Source organism: Tachypleus tridentatus, chromosome 6 (genome assembly GCF_004210375.1).
Source record: "Tachypleus tridentatus isolate NWPU-2018 chromosome 6, ASM421037v1, whole genome shotgun sequence".
Taxonomy (NCBI): domain Eukaryota; kingdom Metazoa; phylum Arthropoda; class Merostomata; order Xiphosura; family Limulidae; genus Tachypleus; species Tachypleus tridentatus.
The window spans coordinates 71,371,396-71,392,867 of NC_134830.1; the positions used below are offsets into that span (position 1 = coordinate 71,371,396).

The following is a 21,472-nucleotide window of genomic DNA, read 5'->3' on the forward strand; positions in this document are numbered from 1 at the left end:
CTAATGGACAATACAACTTTCTAAAAACGTCTAATTAGGACTCATGTTTCGAGCAACATTCGTAACTTGCAAATTTTCAAGTAAATTATGGGAATATTTACAAGTTTACATTTTTGTACGAAAAACTATTCATTGTCAATGTTAAAAATAACTTTTGAGAAAAATAAAGCTATATGAAACCACTAATGTTGTTTTGTAGAATGTCAGTGCACTAGATCTGAACAATTTAAATAAATGTCATAAACATTATTAGGTGTAGCAGTGCTTAATATTTCTGTATATAATAGTTGTTGTAGAGAAAAAAAGAAATTTTTCGAAACAGTTGATTCAAGAAAGTACAATCATGCAGGACTGTCTGAAGTACAGTTCAAGTATCAGCAAATGTACAAACTTACAACTATTCTTCCCTATGAATATATGGCTCATCTTCCCTTCGAGGATACGGTTTCCTTATTGATTGTAAGTCCTACGACAGTAACGTATACGCTAATCTTTACCTATTAAATTGAATATGTATATTGAACAAACTAAAATACCACTTATTTATATGTTTTGGTTTAAAAGGAAACACTTAATCTCCTATTTGTTTTACTTAGGCACTTGATACCTTCCAAACGTATGCAGCATATCAAAATTAATTTAATTTACAAATGAGTTATTTTTAGTTGTTTGAATACTTTGAGTAAGCTTATAAAGAGATATAGTGTATGAAATGTTAGTATAGGGTATAAAATGTCCTTGTAATATTTATTGATGGACAAAGGATTACATTATATCAGGTATACACATAGGCACAGCGCATACCGTTTTACATGTTATATATGGTTTTCAAGTTCCTATGCGCTTTTTCGAATCTTACATTAAACAGATGTGAAGTGAGCTTTCCGTAATATGTAATAAGTTCGAACAACGTAGGACATAAAACATCACAAGCGATATCATTTGGCCCAGCATGGCCAGGTGGTTAGGACACACGACTCGTAATTTGAGGGTCGTTGTTTCATATTCCCGTCGCATCAAACATGCTCGCACTTTCATTCATGGGGGCGTTATAATGTGACGGTCAATCCCACTATTCGTTGGTAAAAGAGTAGCCTAAAAGTTAGAGGTGATGGTGCTGCCTTCCATCTAGTTGCTTTCGTATATAGATACCTGATTTGAAGTCAAATAACATAATGCTTTCTAACGTATATTATAACTCACAACCTTGTAAGACACTAGTTTTATGTACACATGGTTGTTACAAATACGAACTGTTTATCAGCAACAGTCCAGGTGGTTAAGGCATTCGACTCGTAACCTGAGGGTCGCAGGCTCGAATCCCCGTCACACAGAACATGCTAGACCTGTCAGCTGTGGGGGCGTTATAATGTTACTGTCAAATCCAAGAGTTGGAGGTGGGTGGTAATGATTAGCTGCCTTTTCTTTAATCTTACACTGATAAATTAGAGACGACTAGCGTAGATAGCCCTCGTGTAACTTTGTGCGAAATTCAAACAACAAACCTTTATCAGAAACAAGTGAAGAACATAAAGCATATGATCTATGTAAACGCATGAACGTATATGGATACGGTTTTCGTAACTTTTTGAACCATGTGACCTGTCTTTTAATCTTGCTTTGATCTATGATATTATAAATTTGATTTGTGTTCCTTGTACTGTATCGTATAATTCGTCACAATTTATGTTCCGTTCACTTTACTTTGTCTTGCATATGTGTACATTAGAAACCAAAATATACTTTGAACAAGCTATAAGGAAAATAGACTTTACGATATAAGAGAGAATTTTAATTTTTTTTCTACTTTTTATGTTAGGCAAAAAGTGGAAGAGTTTAGAACAATGTTTCATATAAACTTAGTCAAGCTAGTAATCAAAGCAATTTTCCAAAAAACTAATTTACATTCTATTCGAAGAATTTTGTAATAATTCAGTAAAGTACAATGCAATAAATTCAAAAGAAACATAACAAGGAAAATAAAACAAGTAACTGCTTGGATAAACGTTTTGAATACATAACAAGTGACAAAAACAAATGATGTAAAACATGAATTAAAAACGTGAGCACTGAGACTTTCCATATGAAATGATAAAAACGTTTATTGTGTTATGTATGCGAACTTCATATCTAGTGTTATATTATACTATTAATTATCTAATGAACTCATTTCATGCCCTTATTGGTTATATTTCATGGAGTTCAACATCATCTTAACACTATCATGTGCTATTTTAAGTCTGTGTAGAACAGAAAAATTTGCTCGGTGATTTTTTTTAATCGATCATCTAAGGCTAAAATGAAATAATAACAGTAGAAGAAAGATGTGTATATATATGTGTGGACATTATATTATAATAAAAGAACATTAGAATAGGAGAACAATTATAAACCTAATTTAAACCACTGATTACATCAGCGACTGACAGAAGGCTTTGTCCCTGATAACTGAAACTGTCAAGAAAAAATCACATAAATGTGATATAGTGATAAAGAGAGATCAGACAATAGAAAAAAAAAAACTTGAAAGTTCTTAATATTTGTGAACGTTGAATAGGACCGGTAGTAAGTTTTGCATGACGTGAAAAACGCGTTTAAGCTTGCTATATGTTTACTTGAACGTAAAACCTCTGTAGTAGTTGTCGTTTGTTTCATTTATGCGATTTTATTTGTAACTTTCTAGGAAGTGCTGTTATACTAATGGTAAACATACTAATATGCACTACTTGGCGAACATTGTAAAATTCAGATAATCGGCACGTTTGTAAAGAGAAAGTATTCTAGAAGAAAAAACAATTCATTAATATATTTAATGTATTTTGTACAGGCACAACCCTATTCTGTAGGTTGCAATATATTTAATGTATTTTGTATAGGCACAACCCTATTCTGCAGGTTGCAATATATTTAATGTATTTTGTATAGGCACAACCCTATTCTGTAGGTTGCAATATATTTAATGTATTTTGTATAGGCACAACCCTATTCAGGTTGCAATATATTTAATGTATTTTGTATAGGCACAACCCTATTCTGTAGGTTGCAATATATTTAATGTATTTTGTATAGGCACAACCCTATTCTGTAGGTTGCAATATATTTAATGTATTTTGTATAGGCACAACCCTATTCTGTAGGTTGCAATATATTTAATGTATTTTGTATAGGCACAACCCTATTCTGTAGGTTGCAATACATCTCTATCTTTAATATGATTCACTTCTCTTTATTGTTTCCCCGGGTGCGGTTCAATCTACCCCACTGATTGAGTTAGCAGAAACCTGTGTGTACGGCGCAAGCGTGTTGGGAGCGAGACTACATACTCACGTGGTCTTATAGCTTTATGTAGGTTTTTCATTCCCTGTAGAAGGAAACGCCAGTTGAACATGTCAAAGCGCTCGTGTGTGCTCTCAGACTTTGACTTGTGCAGTTACACCAGTGTTCCTACTCTGTTTGTCAAGTCGGAACTGGAGCATTGGAGTGTAAAACTGACATACTATAAACACTAAACTAATATGGATCAGATGCAGCGAGTAGTTATTCGAGGAGTGATTGTGGCAGCTCTTATTATACAAGGTGAGCTGACGCTAGAAGGCTTTAGCAATACGTTCGATATCTTTGTGTATGTGTATGTTTGTTTTTTTAATAACCACGAATGACGTTGCATTTGCATTTTTAAAAAGTTTTCTATTTATTGTTAGATTTATATTGCAAATTATTATTTAACAGAAAATATATATAACAATAACCTGCTGTATAAATACAATTAAAAAGGCATAATATTTTCACACATAAAATACTGTATTTACGCTATATATTTCTAAGCCTTTTGTATATAACACCTTAACTCGTATATTTTTCTTTTAAAAACTACATTTGTACGATAATTATTTGATGAATATTCAAGCAGATGTGAAATTGTACCTCGTTGAGACAACGATAAAATCGGGGATTCGATTCCCTTCGGTGGACACAGCAAATATTCCGATGTGGCTTTGCTACAGGAAAACACACAAACACAGGATGTGAAATTAAAGCACATACCTTGAATATGTTTTTTAGAATTTCTAGTAAATAGATTATAACCTGTTAAAGTAACTTCTATTATAGATTTTGGAGTGTCCGTGTAAAGATGCAAGTAATCTTTTTTAGCAACAATAGTGCCATAAAATTGGCAATTTATAATCTACAAAACCCCTTTATATCTGCCTTTCCTGCACAGCAAAATTGTAATGCCGAGATAACGGCATTTCACTTTTTACGGTGAGGCAGGCATGTTGCCAGGTTACAATTAACACCGTTCAAATAAACACGAAAAACAACTCTTTCATCATAGAACAGTCAAACTAATATATATCAAAAAACATCTGTCAGTTAAGTTATACTAGCTGTTCGTAACGAAGTTTGATGAACGATTGTTTCGTTATCTTCTTCACGTAATCAAGTATTTATTTATTGTTAGTTCTGCAAATTTGTTACACTTTATTTTCCCAAATGACACTTTCATTCTGTGATTGTAATTTTCAATTAAAAATATTGGTTTGTTTTCTTTTTCGTATAAGAAAGTACTCTGTATTCTGTATATTATTGTCTGTAAGAATGGTGGTGATAAATTGTTTATATACAACAAAAGCATCGCCGTGAGTTGCATCATCAATCACAATGACGTAATAATGACGTTCGTGTTTTCTGTTGTCAGTCTACCCCCATTTCGTCCCTTTTCTACAAACATATCCGAGAAGTGCCGTCAGTGATATTGCTGAAGAAATAACACTAAAGAAAACAAATTAAAGAACTCATGAATCAAACGTCAACCAAGAGCACAGTACCCATAGGAGTAATCTGTTGACGTAAGTTTCGTCGAGTGCCTTACCCCTGCGTTTTTATGTGCACTTCATTTGAACACCCATCTCCTACGACCAGCATCTTATTCTGTGACGTGAGGAATAAAAATATACTGATACTACAGCATACGGATTATGTGCACCCATTGCGATATTTTTTTTGCGTCATTCAACCTAAATCTGATAGTAGAAAGAAACAATTTCGATTGTTTGCTGTAACGAATTATTCTTCTAGAAATTTCATAGAACCAGTTAATGTCTAACCTTTATCAAATATTCATGCTTTGTTATCACAAACGAAGAAAAGTATACTAGTTGAAAGGCTCAGTAACGAAGTTCGTACATTTGATACCAATTATTTTTAATTAATTAATTTATTTAAGTATCCAGTCAAACATTCTTTATTACGTCTAAACACCAGTATACGTTAGAACTAAGCTCAAGGTTTAACATATTTAAACATTTTAAAGGGTGATGCAACACTCTTACATTTATATTAGTTTTTATGGACAATTGGTTTAAGAATAAGAATCTATATTAATCTCTTATACATTTTATATAAACATCAGCCATCTATCTAAAATTTCGTATCAGTCGTGTATATATATTATGAACGTAAAATTAAATGTATAATACTATTATATTTATCCTTAATTCTTTACAAAAGTCTCGAAACTCACAGGGTGGAAACTATTATATATTTTGTAAGGTAAACAGAATAATTTATAATAATGAAACAGATTATCTACAAAATTTCTTTTTGTAGATTTCATCATAAAATTTCACTTTTTTATTTTTTTGAAGGCCAGTCCTATATAAACATAAAGCAAGCGATGATGTATCAGAGCTGAAATGGCTAACGTGTTAATTCTCTATCTCCATTAACGTAGTAAACATTATACTTTGACGTTATTGTTCCCCCTTCTTGTTTGTTCTAAATTCAGCAAATCCCTTCTCGTTCCAAGGTCAAAGCGGCTGTCACACATTAAGCTATAAGCTAAATTGTAATACAAATTTACAAGTGATAGTTTAAGGTTTCTTCTTTAATTTCGCTTATTATCTTTTAGATATTTTTGAAGTCAGCAATATTGTTAGTCTTTCGTTTATCTTTAACTTGTGTTTTTCGTTTCTGAGACAATGCCTGTACCGTTCTTTATTAATTATTAATATGTTTCCATCACCCTTATTGAAATATATGTTCAAATCATATTTTCTGTTTTGACCTTCCCACTGTAATTTCGTTTTTAGTTTTATTTGCAGTCTTTATTAGCTTTCTTCTTTCATTGCTACTTGGAAGAATAGTTCGTTTTTTATTCGGAAACAATGACTGCTGTAAAGGCTTTATTGAAGTTTGGGAGTTTCTCCAAGTCGATGTTACAGTTACGTCTAACAGCTTGCTGAGTCTGCAGGCTTCACGACCCTTTTTTCTTCTTCTTTCTAATTGTTTAAAAACAGATCCACCTAGAGTTGGGATTTCAAAATAAAAACAAAACCGGATGCAACTTGTCGCCAAGAATATTTCAAATTAAAAGATGAGGGCTTTAGAAATAGGTGACGTCATCCATTAAAAGAATAGTAGCACATACACGCACAGCAGAGAAGGAAAGTTATGAGGACATGCTATCTGTATTAACACATTTACAACGAATATAACGTTTTAATAACAATCAAACTTATGCTTCACTTCAGTTGATAATAATTTGTATTTAGCCCTAACGGTAGTCGGCATTGATCGTTTTCTTCTCACAAATTTTGTGTTGCTTTTGAACAATAAAATTATCTTCTCTTTTGGAATGTGCTTTGTATGTATTTCCATTATACATAACTATCATTTTGTACGTTGCCTTAAGATGTAAAGGGATTTGTTAATATTAAGTTGCATATGACTACGTAAATGTTACATATACATTAATGTTATAATTCATTTTTTTCAGTTTTATAACTACCTGAAAATCAACGTCCTTAGCTTAACGGATTTATTTCGCGGAAATCTGAGGGTCGCGGATCCGAATCTTCGTCACACCATGCTCGCCTTTTCAGCAATAGGGCGTTATAAATGTCGGTAAATTTGTTTGTTTGTTTTTTGTTTTGAATTTCGCGCAAAGCTACTTAAGGGCTATCTGCGCTAGCCATCCATAATTAAGCAGTGTAAGACTAGAGGGGAGGCAGCTAGTCATCACCACCTACCGCCGACTCTTGGGCTACTATTTTACCAACGAATAGTGGGATTGACCGTCACATTATAACGCCCCTACGGTTGAAAGGGCAAGCATGTTTGGTGCGACGGGTATTCGAATCTGCGACCCTCAGGTTACGAATCGAACGCCTTAACCTACCTGGCCATGGCGGGCCAAGTGACGGTAAATTTCTCTATTTGTTGGTAAAAGAGTTGACTGTAGATGGTGATTACTAGCTGTCTTCCCTCTAGTGTTACACTGCTAAATTAGAGATGGTTAGTGTAGATAGCCTTTATGTAGCTTTGCGCGGAATTTAAAAAAGAAAACTAACAAACTTAGCTTTGTAAGAGAAGATATGCTTTAACTAGAACACATTTTTAATTTAAGAAACAAAACAAATGCACTTTTCTTTTTATATGTGATGTTGATTGATTTGATACAAGTTTTATTATATCTCACAAGAAAAAATATGTTACAGTTACTTCAGAAACTTAACGAAAATGCAAACGTAAACCGTATTCGTAATAAATTTATAATTTCTAGTGGATGGTAAGAAAACATGTTTATATGAAGAAGCTATGGCAAGAAAAAATAAAACATTAAACAAACGTATAAAAATATACATAACTAATCTAACGAATACAAGAATGTAAGGTCTGAGAAAGACTATACGTGTTATTAATGAAAGGTACCAAATCCGGCCAATTCTTTTTCATCTTTTAAGTGAATCTTTTCTCATTAACAGATCTGACATGCAGAAGATTTATTCTGGCAAAATAAGCATCAGTTTTTGAAAGTGTTAATCTTTATTAGTTTTTATGTGTCGTAAAATCATATGACGTATCTATATGTTAAAGTATAAAAGTCAGGCCGTTTTTAGCAATGATATCGGTTTGGAATATACTGTTTAGTCTTCAGTAAGTAATTTAATGACATTTAAGACTGATAAAAATTGACTTCAGTTCCTGAAATGAAAATATTTTATCTAAATACTATCTGAAGCGCTTAGTCATTTATATTCTTATTAAAGCAGTAAAACTAACATACCTACACGCCTGATTAAACTAAAATATTGCATTACAACTATTAGATTTCTTTTTAAATTGTAGCGGTCTGTGATCTTTCGTGCTGTAAGAGTGCTCGTATGTCTTTAGGTTGTTGATAGAATACCGATTGTCTTTGTAAATTTATGAGAACTATTTCAGTTAAAAATACAAACAAACTCATTTTATGGGTTCATATTATAGTACAGCCATGACACAGCTTAAACTACAGCTTATATATATATATTTATTATCAACTCAGTGTGTCACGAATGCCTGAAAGTGAAATGTTAAAGGTATGATAGCTCAAGCCAGGTGGATTTATAATGTTTATTTACAATGTGAGCTGAGTAATTAACATATATTATAATGTATATACAACATGTGTAAAGAGTAGTTTAAACATCAGCTGTTAGAGAGCAATATTTATCATTAACTAAAATTGAAATGACTTATGCAGTTAATGCATTTTTCTTGTCTATTTAAACTATTCATTTCACGAGATATGTTATACATTACATATTTGACAGTGTCGTTTCTCTTCAAAATCTGTTGCAGCAAGCCGAATTGTTTTAAATCAAATTAATTGTAGAGAAATATCATACTTGATGTAATGAAGTAAATGTCGTCAGCTTATTTTCTAATGAAGAATGTTTTACAATTTTCTATCAACACATTACTGTTCCACCATAAACTATTAACGAGAAAACTAGAAAACGTCATGGATCCATACGGACCTGCACAATATTTTTGTATATTAAACTACCCTATCGTCGGAAAGAAAAATAAACCTGAAGTGGAAAAGCTTAAAATAATATAAAATAATTAGTGTGTTGTAGACAGAAGATTATTAATGTTTACAAAACATTAAAAGTTGACACATTGATTCGTTTACATGTTGATGATTCCGTTCAGGCTTGGATGATCGCTATTTAATTATTTCTCATACTATTCTTTGCCTATATTGTATGTTAAGATAATGAATGACGTACTTGTTGGTTACAATAATACACTTGAGTCGATTAATTTGAAAACTAAATACAACAAATATTACTTGTAACTCAATATTTATTTTCTTCTGCAATACATATTCAACCCTGTGTGCCTTACAGTGTGTATATGTGTTTTTTCTTATTAAAAGTAAAAGAAACATGAAAAAAACAGTATATTACGATTTTGTAAAACTTGATTGCTTCTGGAATTATTTCTGCAGTGTATAAGACTACAGCACTTCATTGTTTGTATAATTATATCTGCATAACATATAAAAATAGTAATTAAACGTCTGTGTAATCAGTTCTGTAGGAGTTAGTACATATTATTTTACCGTGTGTGGGATTACTTCTGCAGGAGATAACAAGATATCACTTCAGTGTCTGTGGAATTAACTGTCGATGAAGTTACTTCCAAAGAAGTTAATAACATATCACTTCACTGTATGCTAGATTACACTGACGCTGTATAACGGTTAGGTTTGATATTTTAGGTACTAATATCTGTGTAGGGCTCGGCATGGCCAAGCGTGTTAAGGCGTGTGACTCGTAATCCGAGGGTCGCGGGTTCGCGCCCGCGTCGCGCTAAACATGCTCGCCCTCCCAGCCGTGGGGGCGTTATAATGTGACGGTCAATCCCACTATTCGTTGGTAAAAGAGTAGCCCAAGAGTTGGCGGTGGGTGGTGATGACTAGCTGCCTTCCCTCTAGTCTTACACTCCTAAATTAGGGACGGCTAGCACAGATAGCCCTCGAGTAGCTTTGTGCGAAATTCAAAAACAAACAAAAAATATCTGTGTAAGCAGTTCATATCTGTCTAGTAGTGTAAATATAAGGACATAGCGCTTTACTTTTTAGAATTACTTCAGCTTTTTATAGCAATGTAACGATAAGAGCCAACACTTCACTGTATGTGTAATTAGACAAGCTCTACCTAGCAGAGCGGAAACTGTAATGTACCATTTCATTGCTTATGGAAATAGATCGGATTCTTTAAGCAGTATAGAAATTTAAAAAACATTCACTTTTAATGTATTTTACAGGTTCTGTCTGGCAGTGTAAAAACATGAACGTAATTCTTCACTCTTTGTAGCATCGGTCTGAAAATGTAAATATAAGAGTATACCACTAAATAAATATCACAAGTATGACGTCCCATCACCTTATCTTACTGCTGATAACATTAGTAGTTTCCCATATTATTTCACTATATTAGGTAGAAAATATTTGAGAAAAATGTGTTACCCCGCTAGGTGAGATGTTTCTAACAAATATTAAGAAACTTAAAACTTTATTTAAATATTATTCAGTTTTCAACACTCTGAAACAGGTTACAAGATATTTTTTTTACCTCAGTAGTGTTGAATATTTTCGAAAAGAGATAATTTTCAAATTGAAGAAAAACGACAAATGTCTCATACTTTCTATGCAGCATGATGGTAAATATTTATGTTTTGTGGAAACGTTTTGCCTGTAATAACTTCTGGCACTTAAAATGACGTGAAGTCCTCCCTAGTGTGAATAGAAATGCTTATGTGCACAAATGTGTATTTCAAGTGTTTTTGAATAGGATGATGAGTTCAATAACAGGAATTCCTTCCTGGACACAGATACATCGAGAAATATTCATATGCGTGCATGTTATCAAACTTCACGAAAAACAGGCGTGGTTCAAAAAGCAGTCGAATAACTATAGACATTGGAAGAGATGGCATCGGTATTGATTTTCTACAAAGCCTTGAAATATGTGGAAGTAGTAAGGTAATAAGCAGTTGGGAACCATGACACGAACTGAGCGCGCAACCACGCAAGGACACATTTATTAAGCTACGCTAGTAATGATATGGTCATTGCTATTCTAATGGCTACATTTTTAACACTGCTTATGAAGAAAGCATATCTTCATGACATGACAAAATATACTATAACAAACTTTTAATTTTTCTTTGCCTTTCAAAGAAACTTAATGATTATTAATCTAAGAAACAAAACAAGTATTTGCTAATCCTTTTGATTACTATATAATTTGTTTTTATTTGCTGTAAATGTGGAAAATGTAAATATTGCTATATTTTAAACGCTATAACAATGAATACTTCATAGCTCAAAAGTTATTTACCGAAAACACAACCAGAATATGTCACAAAGTGGTGTAACAATACTAATTTCTAATAATATTTAACTCATGGAGTCCTCAGGTTTAAATGAATCTATTCATAGTACTGTCAGTAAATGGTGCTTAAGTATAAATATGGATTAACTGCGACCACTTATTTGTTAATCGATTTATGAAAATGGAAAGTAATATGCATATGTATAAGCTCATAATGCAACACGCAACATCTAAATAATGTGTTGATTAGAAGGGCCAGAAAATGTTACTTCCACAGACGTACAATTATATAACAGTTGCAACAATATGTAAAACGTCCTTTTTTGACTAAATGTCATAACAAGTTATTGTATTATACTCCTAATTCACAGAGTATTATTGTAAGAAAAATACATTGCTATTATTTCGCCTACAGACAGCATTTTGTAAATAGTAAGTGGTCAGATCGAAGACCCAAGGCTCAAGAATTGGCATCCCTAATTAATAAATCTGATCCAGATGCAAGGCAACTAGTAGACGGCACCCAACATCTACAAGGCTCTTCTTATCCTAATAGAAAGATTGACTTTCATTATTATTATGCAAATATAGCATATCACAGACTAGAACCCTCGACTTACAGAATGCCAACTACTATATTACGCCCGACGTTTTGTCTAAAGTAGGGTTTGGTTTAATTTGTTTTGAATTTCGCGCAAAGCTGCATGTAAGCTATCTGAGCTAGCCGTCCCTAATTTAGTAGTTTAAGACTAGAGGGAAGTCATCACCACCCACCGTCAACTCTTGGGTTACTTTTTTACCAGCGAATAATGGAATTGACCATCAAATTATAATGCCCCACACGACTGAAAGGGCGAGCATGTTTGGTGTGACGGGGATTCGAACCCACAACTCTCAGGTTATGAGTCGTGTGCCTTAACCACCTGGCCATGCCAGCCCCTAAAGTAGAGTCAGTTCTTCACTTCATTTATTATAAGAACTTCAGTAGTTCAGCAGTAAATATGAAGACTTATATCTCTAAACTCCTAGTTTAGATACCCGTGGTAGGCGCAGAACAGCGAGTACATAATGTAACTTTGTGATTAAAAATAAATAATATGTCTTCGGACTTACAACTCCAGGAATCGGATTTCGATACCCATGGTGGGCAGAGCACAGATAGCCAGCTACGTATTTTTGTGCTTAACTTCAAACAAAGAAACAATAAAAATGAAGAAACAAAAAAAATAATATAAAGTCTATAAAGATGATTTGAACAAAGCCTTAGCTGAAAATATAGAAGGAAAATGTCAGAAATAAAAATGTTAGAAATATTTTAGAGGCAAAAATATTTATTTGCAGTATATAACTTAATAACAAGTGTTAAAACTCAGCCCTTGTAAATGAACAGCTTATGTCAAGCTGTTACAGTTTTAACTTAAACTTCAAGAGCTGCAGCAGTGGCAAGATGACAATATCCATGAGAATGATACTTATTGCTCAAAAACAAATACATAGGGCACAAATTGGCTCTATGGTACTGCTTTGGATTTCGGAACTGGGTTCTAAATCGTGCGATATTACAAATCATTTCTCGTAATTTAAGCTAGGAATACGGTATAGGAGGGACAGTTAATCCTTTAACATACATGGCGTGTCACAGGTAGTTCCTCACTAGCTTGGCTGCCTTCCATCTGATCAGTAGCTCAAAATTAGATACTGATGCAAATAGTCTCAGAAGACTTTCCATAAATACTAAATACAGAATATCACACTTATACTTCTTAAGTAACATGAATGAACATAATTTTTTCTTGTAGAAAAATGTACAAACTATAATTAGGGATAACATGAGTATTCAGAAAAAAATTGTATCTTACTGACAATAACTAAAGTGAAATATTAGCCCGTTCATCCAACATGTGGGTTACTGAAACTCTGAAGTGAGTTTGTAGCTGTGTCATTAACATTATATGGCATCACGAGAACATACTTGAGGTACAATGTACAATAAAGGTGGAATATTAGCAAGTTATAATTTTAAACAACTCAACTTAGTGGTAGTTCTTATAAAGACCCAATTGCACTAGATATAATAATTATCTAGCTGCTTTATAGAACTAGAATACCATTCTATTATATGTTCAGCACGTACCAGTCTTCGTTAGTATGTTGAAATGCAAACTGTTAAGTTGACATTAAGCTATAGATATTGCAGCAAACTTGCTCAACTGAATGTATATGATGTAGAAAATACCATGCTTTATGTACTTTACTAAAACTAAATCTCTCGCTAATCTTCCATTATCATATAACATTTTGCGAGTCCGTGGCTTCGTTCCTTTTTAATAATTTTGTAAAGGTCACACAACTATGTCGAAAGGAACAGTATATTGTCAATTTCATTAAGCCAAATTGAGCGTTATGGCATGCATGACGCATTATTCGACGGTTTTAACATAAATCTTGGTTTACAGCATTAATTTTTTGAGTGATTTTGTTAAAGAACCACACTAGATATGAATAGGTTTCATAAATAAAGGATATACAAGAGATTAAAGATTTTATCTGCAAAATGAAAAAATCCGTGATTACTTTATGCACTTATCATGACAAAACGCATATTAAGTGCTACAAAATTAAGTATAAAAACTACATTGTTGACACGTGGATAAAGTGGCCTTAGAATAGTAAAGTTAAAATCTAATATAAGCTTGCTAAAGTTAGCATGCAAAATAACAAAGAAATAAAGGTTTAAACAACAAATTGGTGTTATGTCATTAGCTGGTAAAGCTAAGACTTGTCGCAAAGTAAAATCGCCAGAAAAATAAACATCTTATGATAATAGCTTTTATTCTGAGTTTGATGTTTCTGTACATGAGTGTTACATTCCGTTAGTTCTGAAGAAAACATTCATAACTTGCTTTAACCCTTAAGCTGCGGCCATCATCAGTTGATGACACTATCTACAACATTCCCCGTGTCTAAGGGTTAATATCTTTCGACATGAACTGCCAAAAACAGGAAAATATTTTTGTTGTAGTTGTTTTCGTCGTTCAAATCTACACAATGGGCTACTTTTACGCTCTCCACCGCAAAGAATCGAGCACCGGATTCTAGCGTTGTACGTTCGTAAATTTGCTGCTAACTCAAAATATAATAGAAAAGAAAAACAATAAGTAAAGACCACATCTTGTTTAAAGCAGCTATAGAAGGTTGTTCAAATTTTGACGATAAATGCGACAATCATTCTCATTTCTTTCGAGCAACGCTATATATACAAAGGCCTGTCTGCGCATAGCTCTCCCTAATTTTGAGCTGATACTCAGGATGGAAAACAGCTAATCAACAGTAGCTACTGATAACACTTAAGTCACTCTAACCTGACTGAATAGTGGGATTTTACTCTTACTTATATTACACTCAGGGGCTCTAATAGAGTGCGTTTTTGCGATAAAAGACGTGAACCACGAAGCTTTAAATTCCCAGTCAGAGCAAGCTAATTACTAGTCAAGGTATAGCCTTTTTAAAAACGAATAGACTGATAACCGTTTTTTTCACTCATTAGCTCAAGTTAAGAATGCTTATCTGTGATGCTAACATCTTTTGTTAAACCAATGTATATTAGAACTTGTTGGTCTTTACCAAAGCTACCTCACCAATGTTAAACAATTGTTCTCATTAAATATTTGATACTTTAATACGAATATGTATATTGCTTTTTAAGTACATTTTAATAAAAATAGTCAAAGGAATGTTTACAGTATGTTTGCGGACTTAAAAATGCTAGAAATCAGTGGTGGGCAAAGCACAGATAGCCCATTGCATATCTCTGTGCTTAGCTTCAAACAAACAAGCTGCTGTAAAAGAGAAAGAACGACAACAGCAAAGATACCAAAGACACAGTGTATGTGACCAAAAGCGCTGAGGAACTTTATAGTTTACTGAATATACCACAAAATATAAATTATAATGACAATGCTGTAAGAGTTCGTTTTAATTTTTGTTAATTCGAAAAATATGGATGCAGAATTTCCTTTTATATAACCAGTTAATATAGTTTAATATGGATAAAAAAACCTTAGTTTTAGTTATCAGGAGTTTGAAGAAAACTAAAAATAATCAAGACGTTTGAGTTAAGGACGGTGATTCATATAGATGATCCTATATATTATATGGAATTCTTATTTTCAATAAAATAAGCTGCAAAGACTCTTTTACACAGATAATACTGTTTTTTTATTATACGTCATTTTGACTGTTTTATATAGCAAAATATTTAAAACATGTTGAGTGACACATTTTTAAAAACTATTATTGTTGTTATTATAGATGAATTATATATTTTTTTAAAATTAGGAATTATGCCTTTAAGTGTAAGTAACAACAATTATACATTTTAAATTAGTATCAAAAGTGAAAATAAATCATAAGATGAATTATTGATTGATAAGCATTTTTAATTTGAATCTCACACAAACTACGAGTATTATATTTTATTATTAAAGAAATGGTTCATATACTAAATTACTTCAGTAACGTATAGTTGTATTACATTTAAGTATTTGTCAAGGTCTGTTTAAAGCAACATTTTACCATCTCCATACCAACTAGACCCGTGGTGACTATTTTTCAGGATAAATGTTATGGAGCTTTTTTCTTACATATCGTCTAGTTTCCTGGTGATTATTTACCAAGTTTGATTTCGTCCATTTTATATTACTTTTTTATCTTGGCTATAATTCCGTAACAACTTAACATGTTCACATTAATACAACAGTACAAATATTTATTCGTATTAAAAATAAGTTTGACTGATGTTTGCGAAAAGAGTTCAGTTTTTCACAATATTTGGATGACCGATAAATTTAGCTTTCAAAATAAATAAAAAACATGTTTGGAATGTTTTGTATGTTAAAAAGAAAAACGTGTGTGTCATGTAAAACGTTCCCGTCTTGCTTGTTGATTAATTATGAATGTGATCAGAGTTGTGCCTAAAAAGTTTTTATATCAGTATAAACAGAATCCACACACTTATTTCAGCTAAACAATAAACTACTGTCATAAATCCAACATAAATCTAATAAAACTTAACAAACGCAATAAAATGAGTTTACTCTAAGAAATGTAAATAGTTTATGTTGTGATCTTTAGGTCATGATGATGATATTTCTATATATAGGTCAAAATTGAAAATAATACCTTCTATGTGCACCTTCGCATATATTTTCATATACGAGGAATTCTATCAAATACAAACAGGCTTGTATGTACGTGCATTATGTAAATGGTATTCCTCTTAGTGGATGTTTTGATACATTGTAAAACATGACTGCGCAAGTTATATCTTTCATATCTTTTATACACATCAGTGTTATAAAACTGTTCCTTAGATATCTTAGCATTAAAACTATAAAGACAAATTAGAATTAAATAAATATTTAGTCTGTTGAGTTTTATATTTTTAATCTTAGATCTATTTTAACGGGATTTCTATATAATAAAAGGGTTGGTTATTTAGAACTAGAATGAAGTTCATAGAACATCTCCTAAAATCTCAAAGATTGTAAAGCATCTTTGCATAACTTAAATAATATGAAATTATAGAAGATAACATTATTTATAAGTAATAACTTTTTTTCTGTGGCATAAATTATTCTTTTGTGTATTTGAATATATTCCTATTTCTACACAAACGCAATTAACTTGAACAGAGAAATATAACGTACGTAATGCTTTGACAGTTTTTTGTTTAGATGGAGAAAGATCATTCATTTTGAAAAGTGTGAATTCAGAGTATTATCATTATAAATCATAATTATCAACGGTCAACGTCAAAAACTGAAAGATTTATGTTACTGCGCACGAAACTTGTCATTTTCCAGGATTTGACATCTGAAAGGAAGGGACCATTTTATTTTTTATGATTTTTCTTTTAATGCTTATAATTTTCATATACTTTAAAACTTCAATAAACCTGGGGTATTTAGCTTGCCGTTAATCTGGAAAGTTGGTAAAACCTTCGTTATGATTTGTGTAAGATTACAGTTCGTAGAAGTTAGTTCAACATTTATGTAAAGTGATTAGGATCACTTGAAAATGATTGAAGACTATTAAATAGTATTGAATGAACATTGTGCAAATTCATTAAAACTGGAGAACAAAATTTATAGATAAAAATAAATTCAAAAGAAGAAATAAAAGTGATTTAATCAAAAACAAAACTCACTTAAAATTTATTCCTGCATGCTTTGTATTACTCCATATTATATACGTTTAATTTCTACATAAAGTAATAGAGAATCTGTGATAAAGAAATTGTAGTAAGTTGTGTTTTTTTAAGATTCACTCTATAAATATATTATGAGTTAATGCATGAACTGGAATAAAATATAAAGAATCTAACTTAAATTAGAAAATAAGCTTCTTAGAATGCAAGGAGTTAGAAATATTTTTCACTAAAAGTTTTAACCAACAAGAATTTAAAAAAAGGCGTATGGAAACTAAAATTAAAAACTGTAAGGCATAGGTTGAAGTCACAATAATGTATATACAAGCAATAACACAAATTACTGAAACAAATTTAAAACTAAACCCACAGGGCAATATTTAATTCTAAATTCTTTATCATTCTGCTAACAAGAACATGCTTTGTTTAGAAGCTACACAATGGGCTATCTCGTCTCTGCTCCCCACGGGTATTGAAACCCGGTTTTTAGCACTTTGAGTATGCAGTTATACCGCTGTGCCACTGAGGGGCCAGCAACATGTCTGTTCACATTATACCCCTCAGTAGTTTAAGGGTAAATTTAAAGACGTTATAAAACGCCAAAAACCGTGTTTCGATACCTGTGGTGGCACATCACAGATAACCCATTGTGTAGCTTTGTGCTTTAGAACAAACAAACAAAACTAAAGTTTATTCAACTTTGTCTTTATTCAGCTTATATTCTAATATAAATATCGTATACGACTTAATAAATTATTTGCTATTCAAGAAACTCTTAAATTGTAGAATGAAATAATTTATGTGCAAAAATATCTTATCCATTTTTTATATGTTAAGAATGGAAAAAATTGAAAACAATATCCCTTGATTTATAAAAAAGCTTATTTAACATATTCATGAAAATTGGTTGTAAGGCATCCAGTGCTGATACCATGCATTTCACGATAAAAATACGAAAGAGTGAATTGTAACTATTTGTGATGCTCGCATACAAAATATTTGAACCTTCTGTTGTAACATTAACACAACTTGTGCTTACGTTTTAGAAAAAAAACTTCAAACTTTTTCTTGGCTTTCTAATTCCTCTCTCAGCAATAAAAACAACACAAAGAGAGTTATATCGAACACAAAGGAAGATAGAGAGGATATATTGTTTTTTCTCCGTTTAGAGCAGAAAGCTATTCAATCGACTATTGCAGTAAAACAAAAAATTAATGTGCAGGATATTTTCCAAACTTAAATATTGTAATATGGAGTATCTTGAAAAAAATGTGGCAAAGTTGAACAACCTTTTGCAAATATATATATATATATTTACTAGATTGAAATTTTAAATTCAATGAGTGTTACATTCGTTCGATTTTGTTTATTTCTTTTGTAAGCGTTTATTTGAAATATACCCAATTTAGTTTAAACAATAAAACAATGGCCTAAAAACAATCTTAAATTGACCAAGTTTTTTCTTGGCTATAATCAAGACTTATAAAACTGGAACGTGCTTTAAAATGCCGCATGGCCAGACATGACCAAGTTGTTAACGTGCTCCAACTTGGAATTTGAAGATTCATGGTTCGCGTTCTTGATGGGGAGAAAGCAGCCTATTATTTGGGGCCCTGACAAAAAATTAAATGTAAACTCTTACAGCATTGTCATTATAGTTTATATTTTGTGGTATATTCAGTAAACTGTAAAGTTCCTCAGCGCTTTTGATCACATACACTGTGTCTTTAGTATCTTTGCTGTTGTCGTTCTTTCTTTTTTACAGCAGCTTGTTTGTTTGAAGCTAAGCACAGAGATATGCAATGGGCTATCAGTGCTTTGCCCACCACTGATTTCTAACATTTTAAGTCCGCAAACATACTGTAAGCATTCCTTTGACTATTTTTATTAAAATGTACTTAAAAAGCAATATACATATTCATATTAAAGTATAAAATATTTAATGAGAACAATTGTTTAATATTGGAGAGGTAGCTTTGGTAAAGACCAACAAGTTCTAATATAAATTAGTTTAACAAAAGATGTTAGGATCACAGATAAACATTCTTAACTTGTGCTAATGAGTGAAAAAAGGTTATCAGTCTATTTGTTTTAAAAATGGCTATACCTGTTCTAGTAATTAACATGCTAACCCGTGATTCGAAATGTCCAAAGTTCCATATGTAATGCTCCTGACCATTTTCTGCACTTTATGCTGTAGGCACTTTATAAAAGTATCAGTCAGTCCTGTAATTCGGATTCAAAATAAGCCGAACGAACCTCTTCTGGTGACGGGTGTTACTGGATAGTTACAATTACTTTAGTTTTAAGTTCAGAATTAGCGATATCTGACCTAACAGTGTACCTCACATATGCATAACAGTTAATAATACTAATTACGTAATAATAAAACAAACAAAGAAGCTAGAAAACAAAATAAAACCTTTCATAACTTACCCACATTCTCAGTCAATATTTCATAATGTAAAATTACAACTCATATAGTTTATTACTAGTAAATTTCAAATATTGGATTGGAATAACATTTCTGTTGAAGCTTAACTTCTAACGTCCTCTCTAAGAAAACTTCCTTACGATCTAAGAACTGTAAAATGTTCCTCTGCCATATACCCACCTCACTATGAACAACAAGTTTCAAAGTACAGCCTTGATTGCTTTACATTTGTTACAAATAGCTTTCTCATTGATATGAAAGTTAGTATTGTGCTTTCATAGCCGTGATTTTAGCGCCCTTAAATTCAATGCTACCGCCATTTTTTAAAAGTATTTCATGAAATGCACTTTTGATTCAATGAATTCTGAAAGATTATGGTGTATATTTGTATGATCTTATTTACTTCTGGTGTGTATATTTACTAGGATATAAGTTTTAAAATATTGTCAATCAACATCTATTTGTTTTTATAAATTAGATAACACTGATCATTGTTTAATATGATGTAATTGAATTTTTCCAAAAGACAGTTTCAACTGTACTATTCGTGTATTCGCATTTTAACAATACCAATTTCTTGGCGTTCTGTACTTTTACAAAACTGAAACTGCTCTTATGAATAATAAAAAAGTATTCTGTTGAGTGTTTACTCTATTTAAATTTTTAAAGCTGTAATTATGGCCAGATAGATAGAATGCTTCGCTCACAATCTGAGGGTCCAGGGTTCGAATGCTCTTCACGCCAAACGTGCTCGCCCTTTCATCAGTGGCGGCGTTATAAGGTAGCGGCCATTCGTTGGTAAAAGATTAGTCTAAAAGTTTGCGATGGGTGGTGATGACTAGTTGCCTTTCCTCTTTCATTGTTAAGTTAATCCTCGTGTATCTTTGCGCAAAATTCACTAAAACAAATCTGTAATTAACTTTTACTACCCGACAAGTACTTTTTATAATCATTATCTTTAGTATTATGGTTACTATATAATAAATGGGATAAAGAAAATAAAGTAATTTTATTGTAGTTTTTCATGTGTAACAGTTTTATTTTCTCTTACATAGTAAAATAAAAATTGCGTTTCGCACGTTAGGGTCATGAAATCGTCATAAGAGCGACGACCCAATCCCACTATTCAATTTGGCAAGAGTAGCTCAAACGTTAGCAGTGAATGATGGCTCTATTCCCTCTCTTCTATCACTTCAAAAATTAGACAGTTAGCTCAGGTAGCTTTCGTGTAGCATTGCGCGAAATCCAACAAAACAAATATAATAAAGCGAGAAAAAGCCTGAAAACAAAGTAAACCTTACATAAATTACCTATATGTTGATAAAACGACACAGCTAACACTTCCTTATTTAAAATTACAGATTTTAAAGTACTAATTCATCGTAATTTATAGCGAAAGTGGTTGCAGTAAAAGCTTACCCAATGAAACCTGCGAATGTCATGCAATTAGTAAAACTTCTTTAAATGTTCCTTCAGTAAATGGTGTCTGAACAGCATATATACACATGTTCCAAGGGAATTTTCTGTTTCTCGAAACATAAATTATTATTTGCACTAAAAAGCTTGGCATAAATATGTATGGCAAATTTCATTAATTCCAAAATTAATAAATTCGAATTAAATTGGAAACTAGAATTATAGAGAAAATGTCTCGAGCCCTAT

The 21,472-nt window shown here is 32.0% G+C and overlaps 1 protein-coding gene across 2 annotated transcripts in view; it reads left to right on the forward strand.

Annotated features, from left to right (window-relative positions):
• Positions 1-3,339: 3,339 nt before the first annotated feature.
• Positions 3,340-21,472, forward strand: part of LOC143252775 (proto-oncogene tyrosine-protein kinase receptor Ret-like) — a 97,105-nt gene continuing 78,972 nt past the window's right edge. Inside the window, exon 1 of one of the 2 annotated variants that reach the window (XM_076505451.1) lies at positions 3,340-3,576. In XM_076505451.1, the coding sequence (XP_076361566.1) occupies positions 3,516-3,576 (61 nt within the window). In that variant the 5' untranslated portion in view covers positions 3,340-3,515. The remainder of the gene's footprint in view (positions 3,577-21,472) is intronic. The other variant, XM_076505450.1, reaches the window with a different exon arrangement.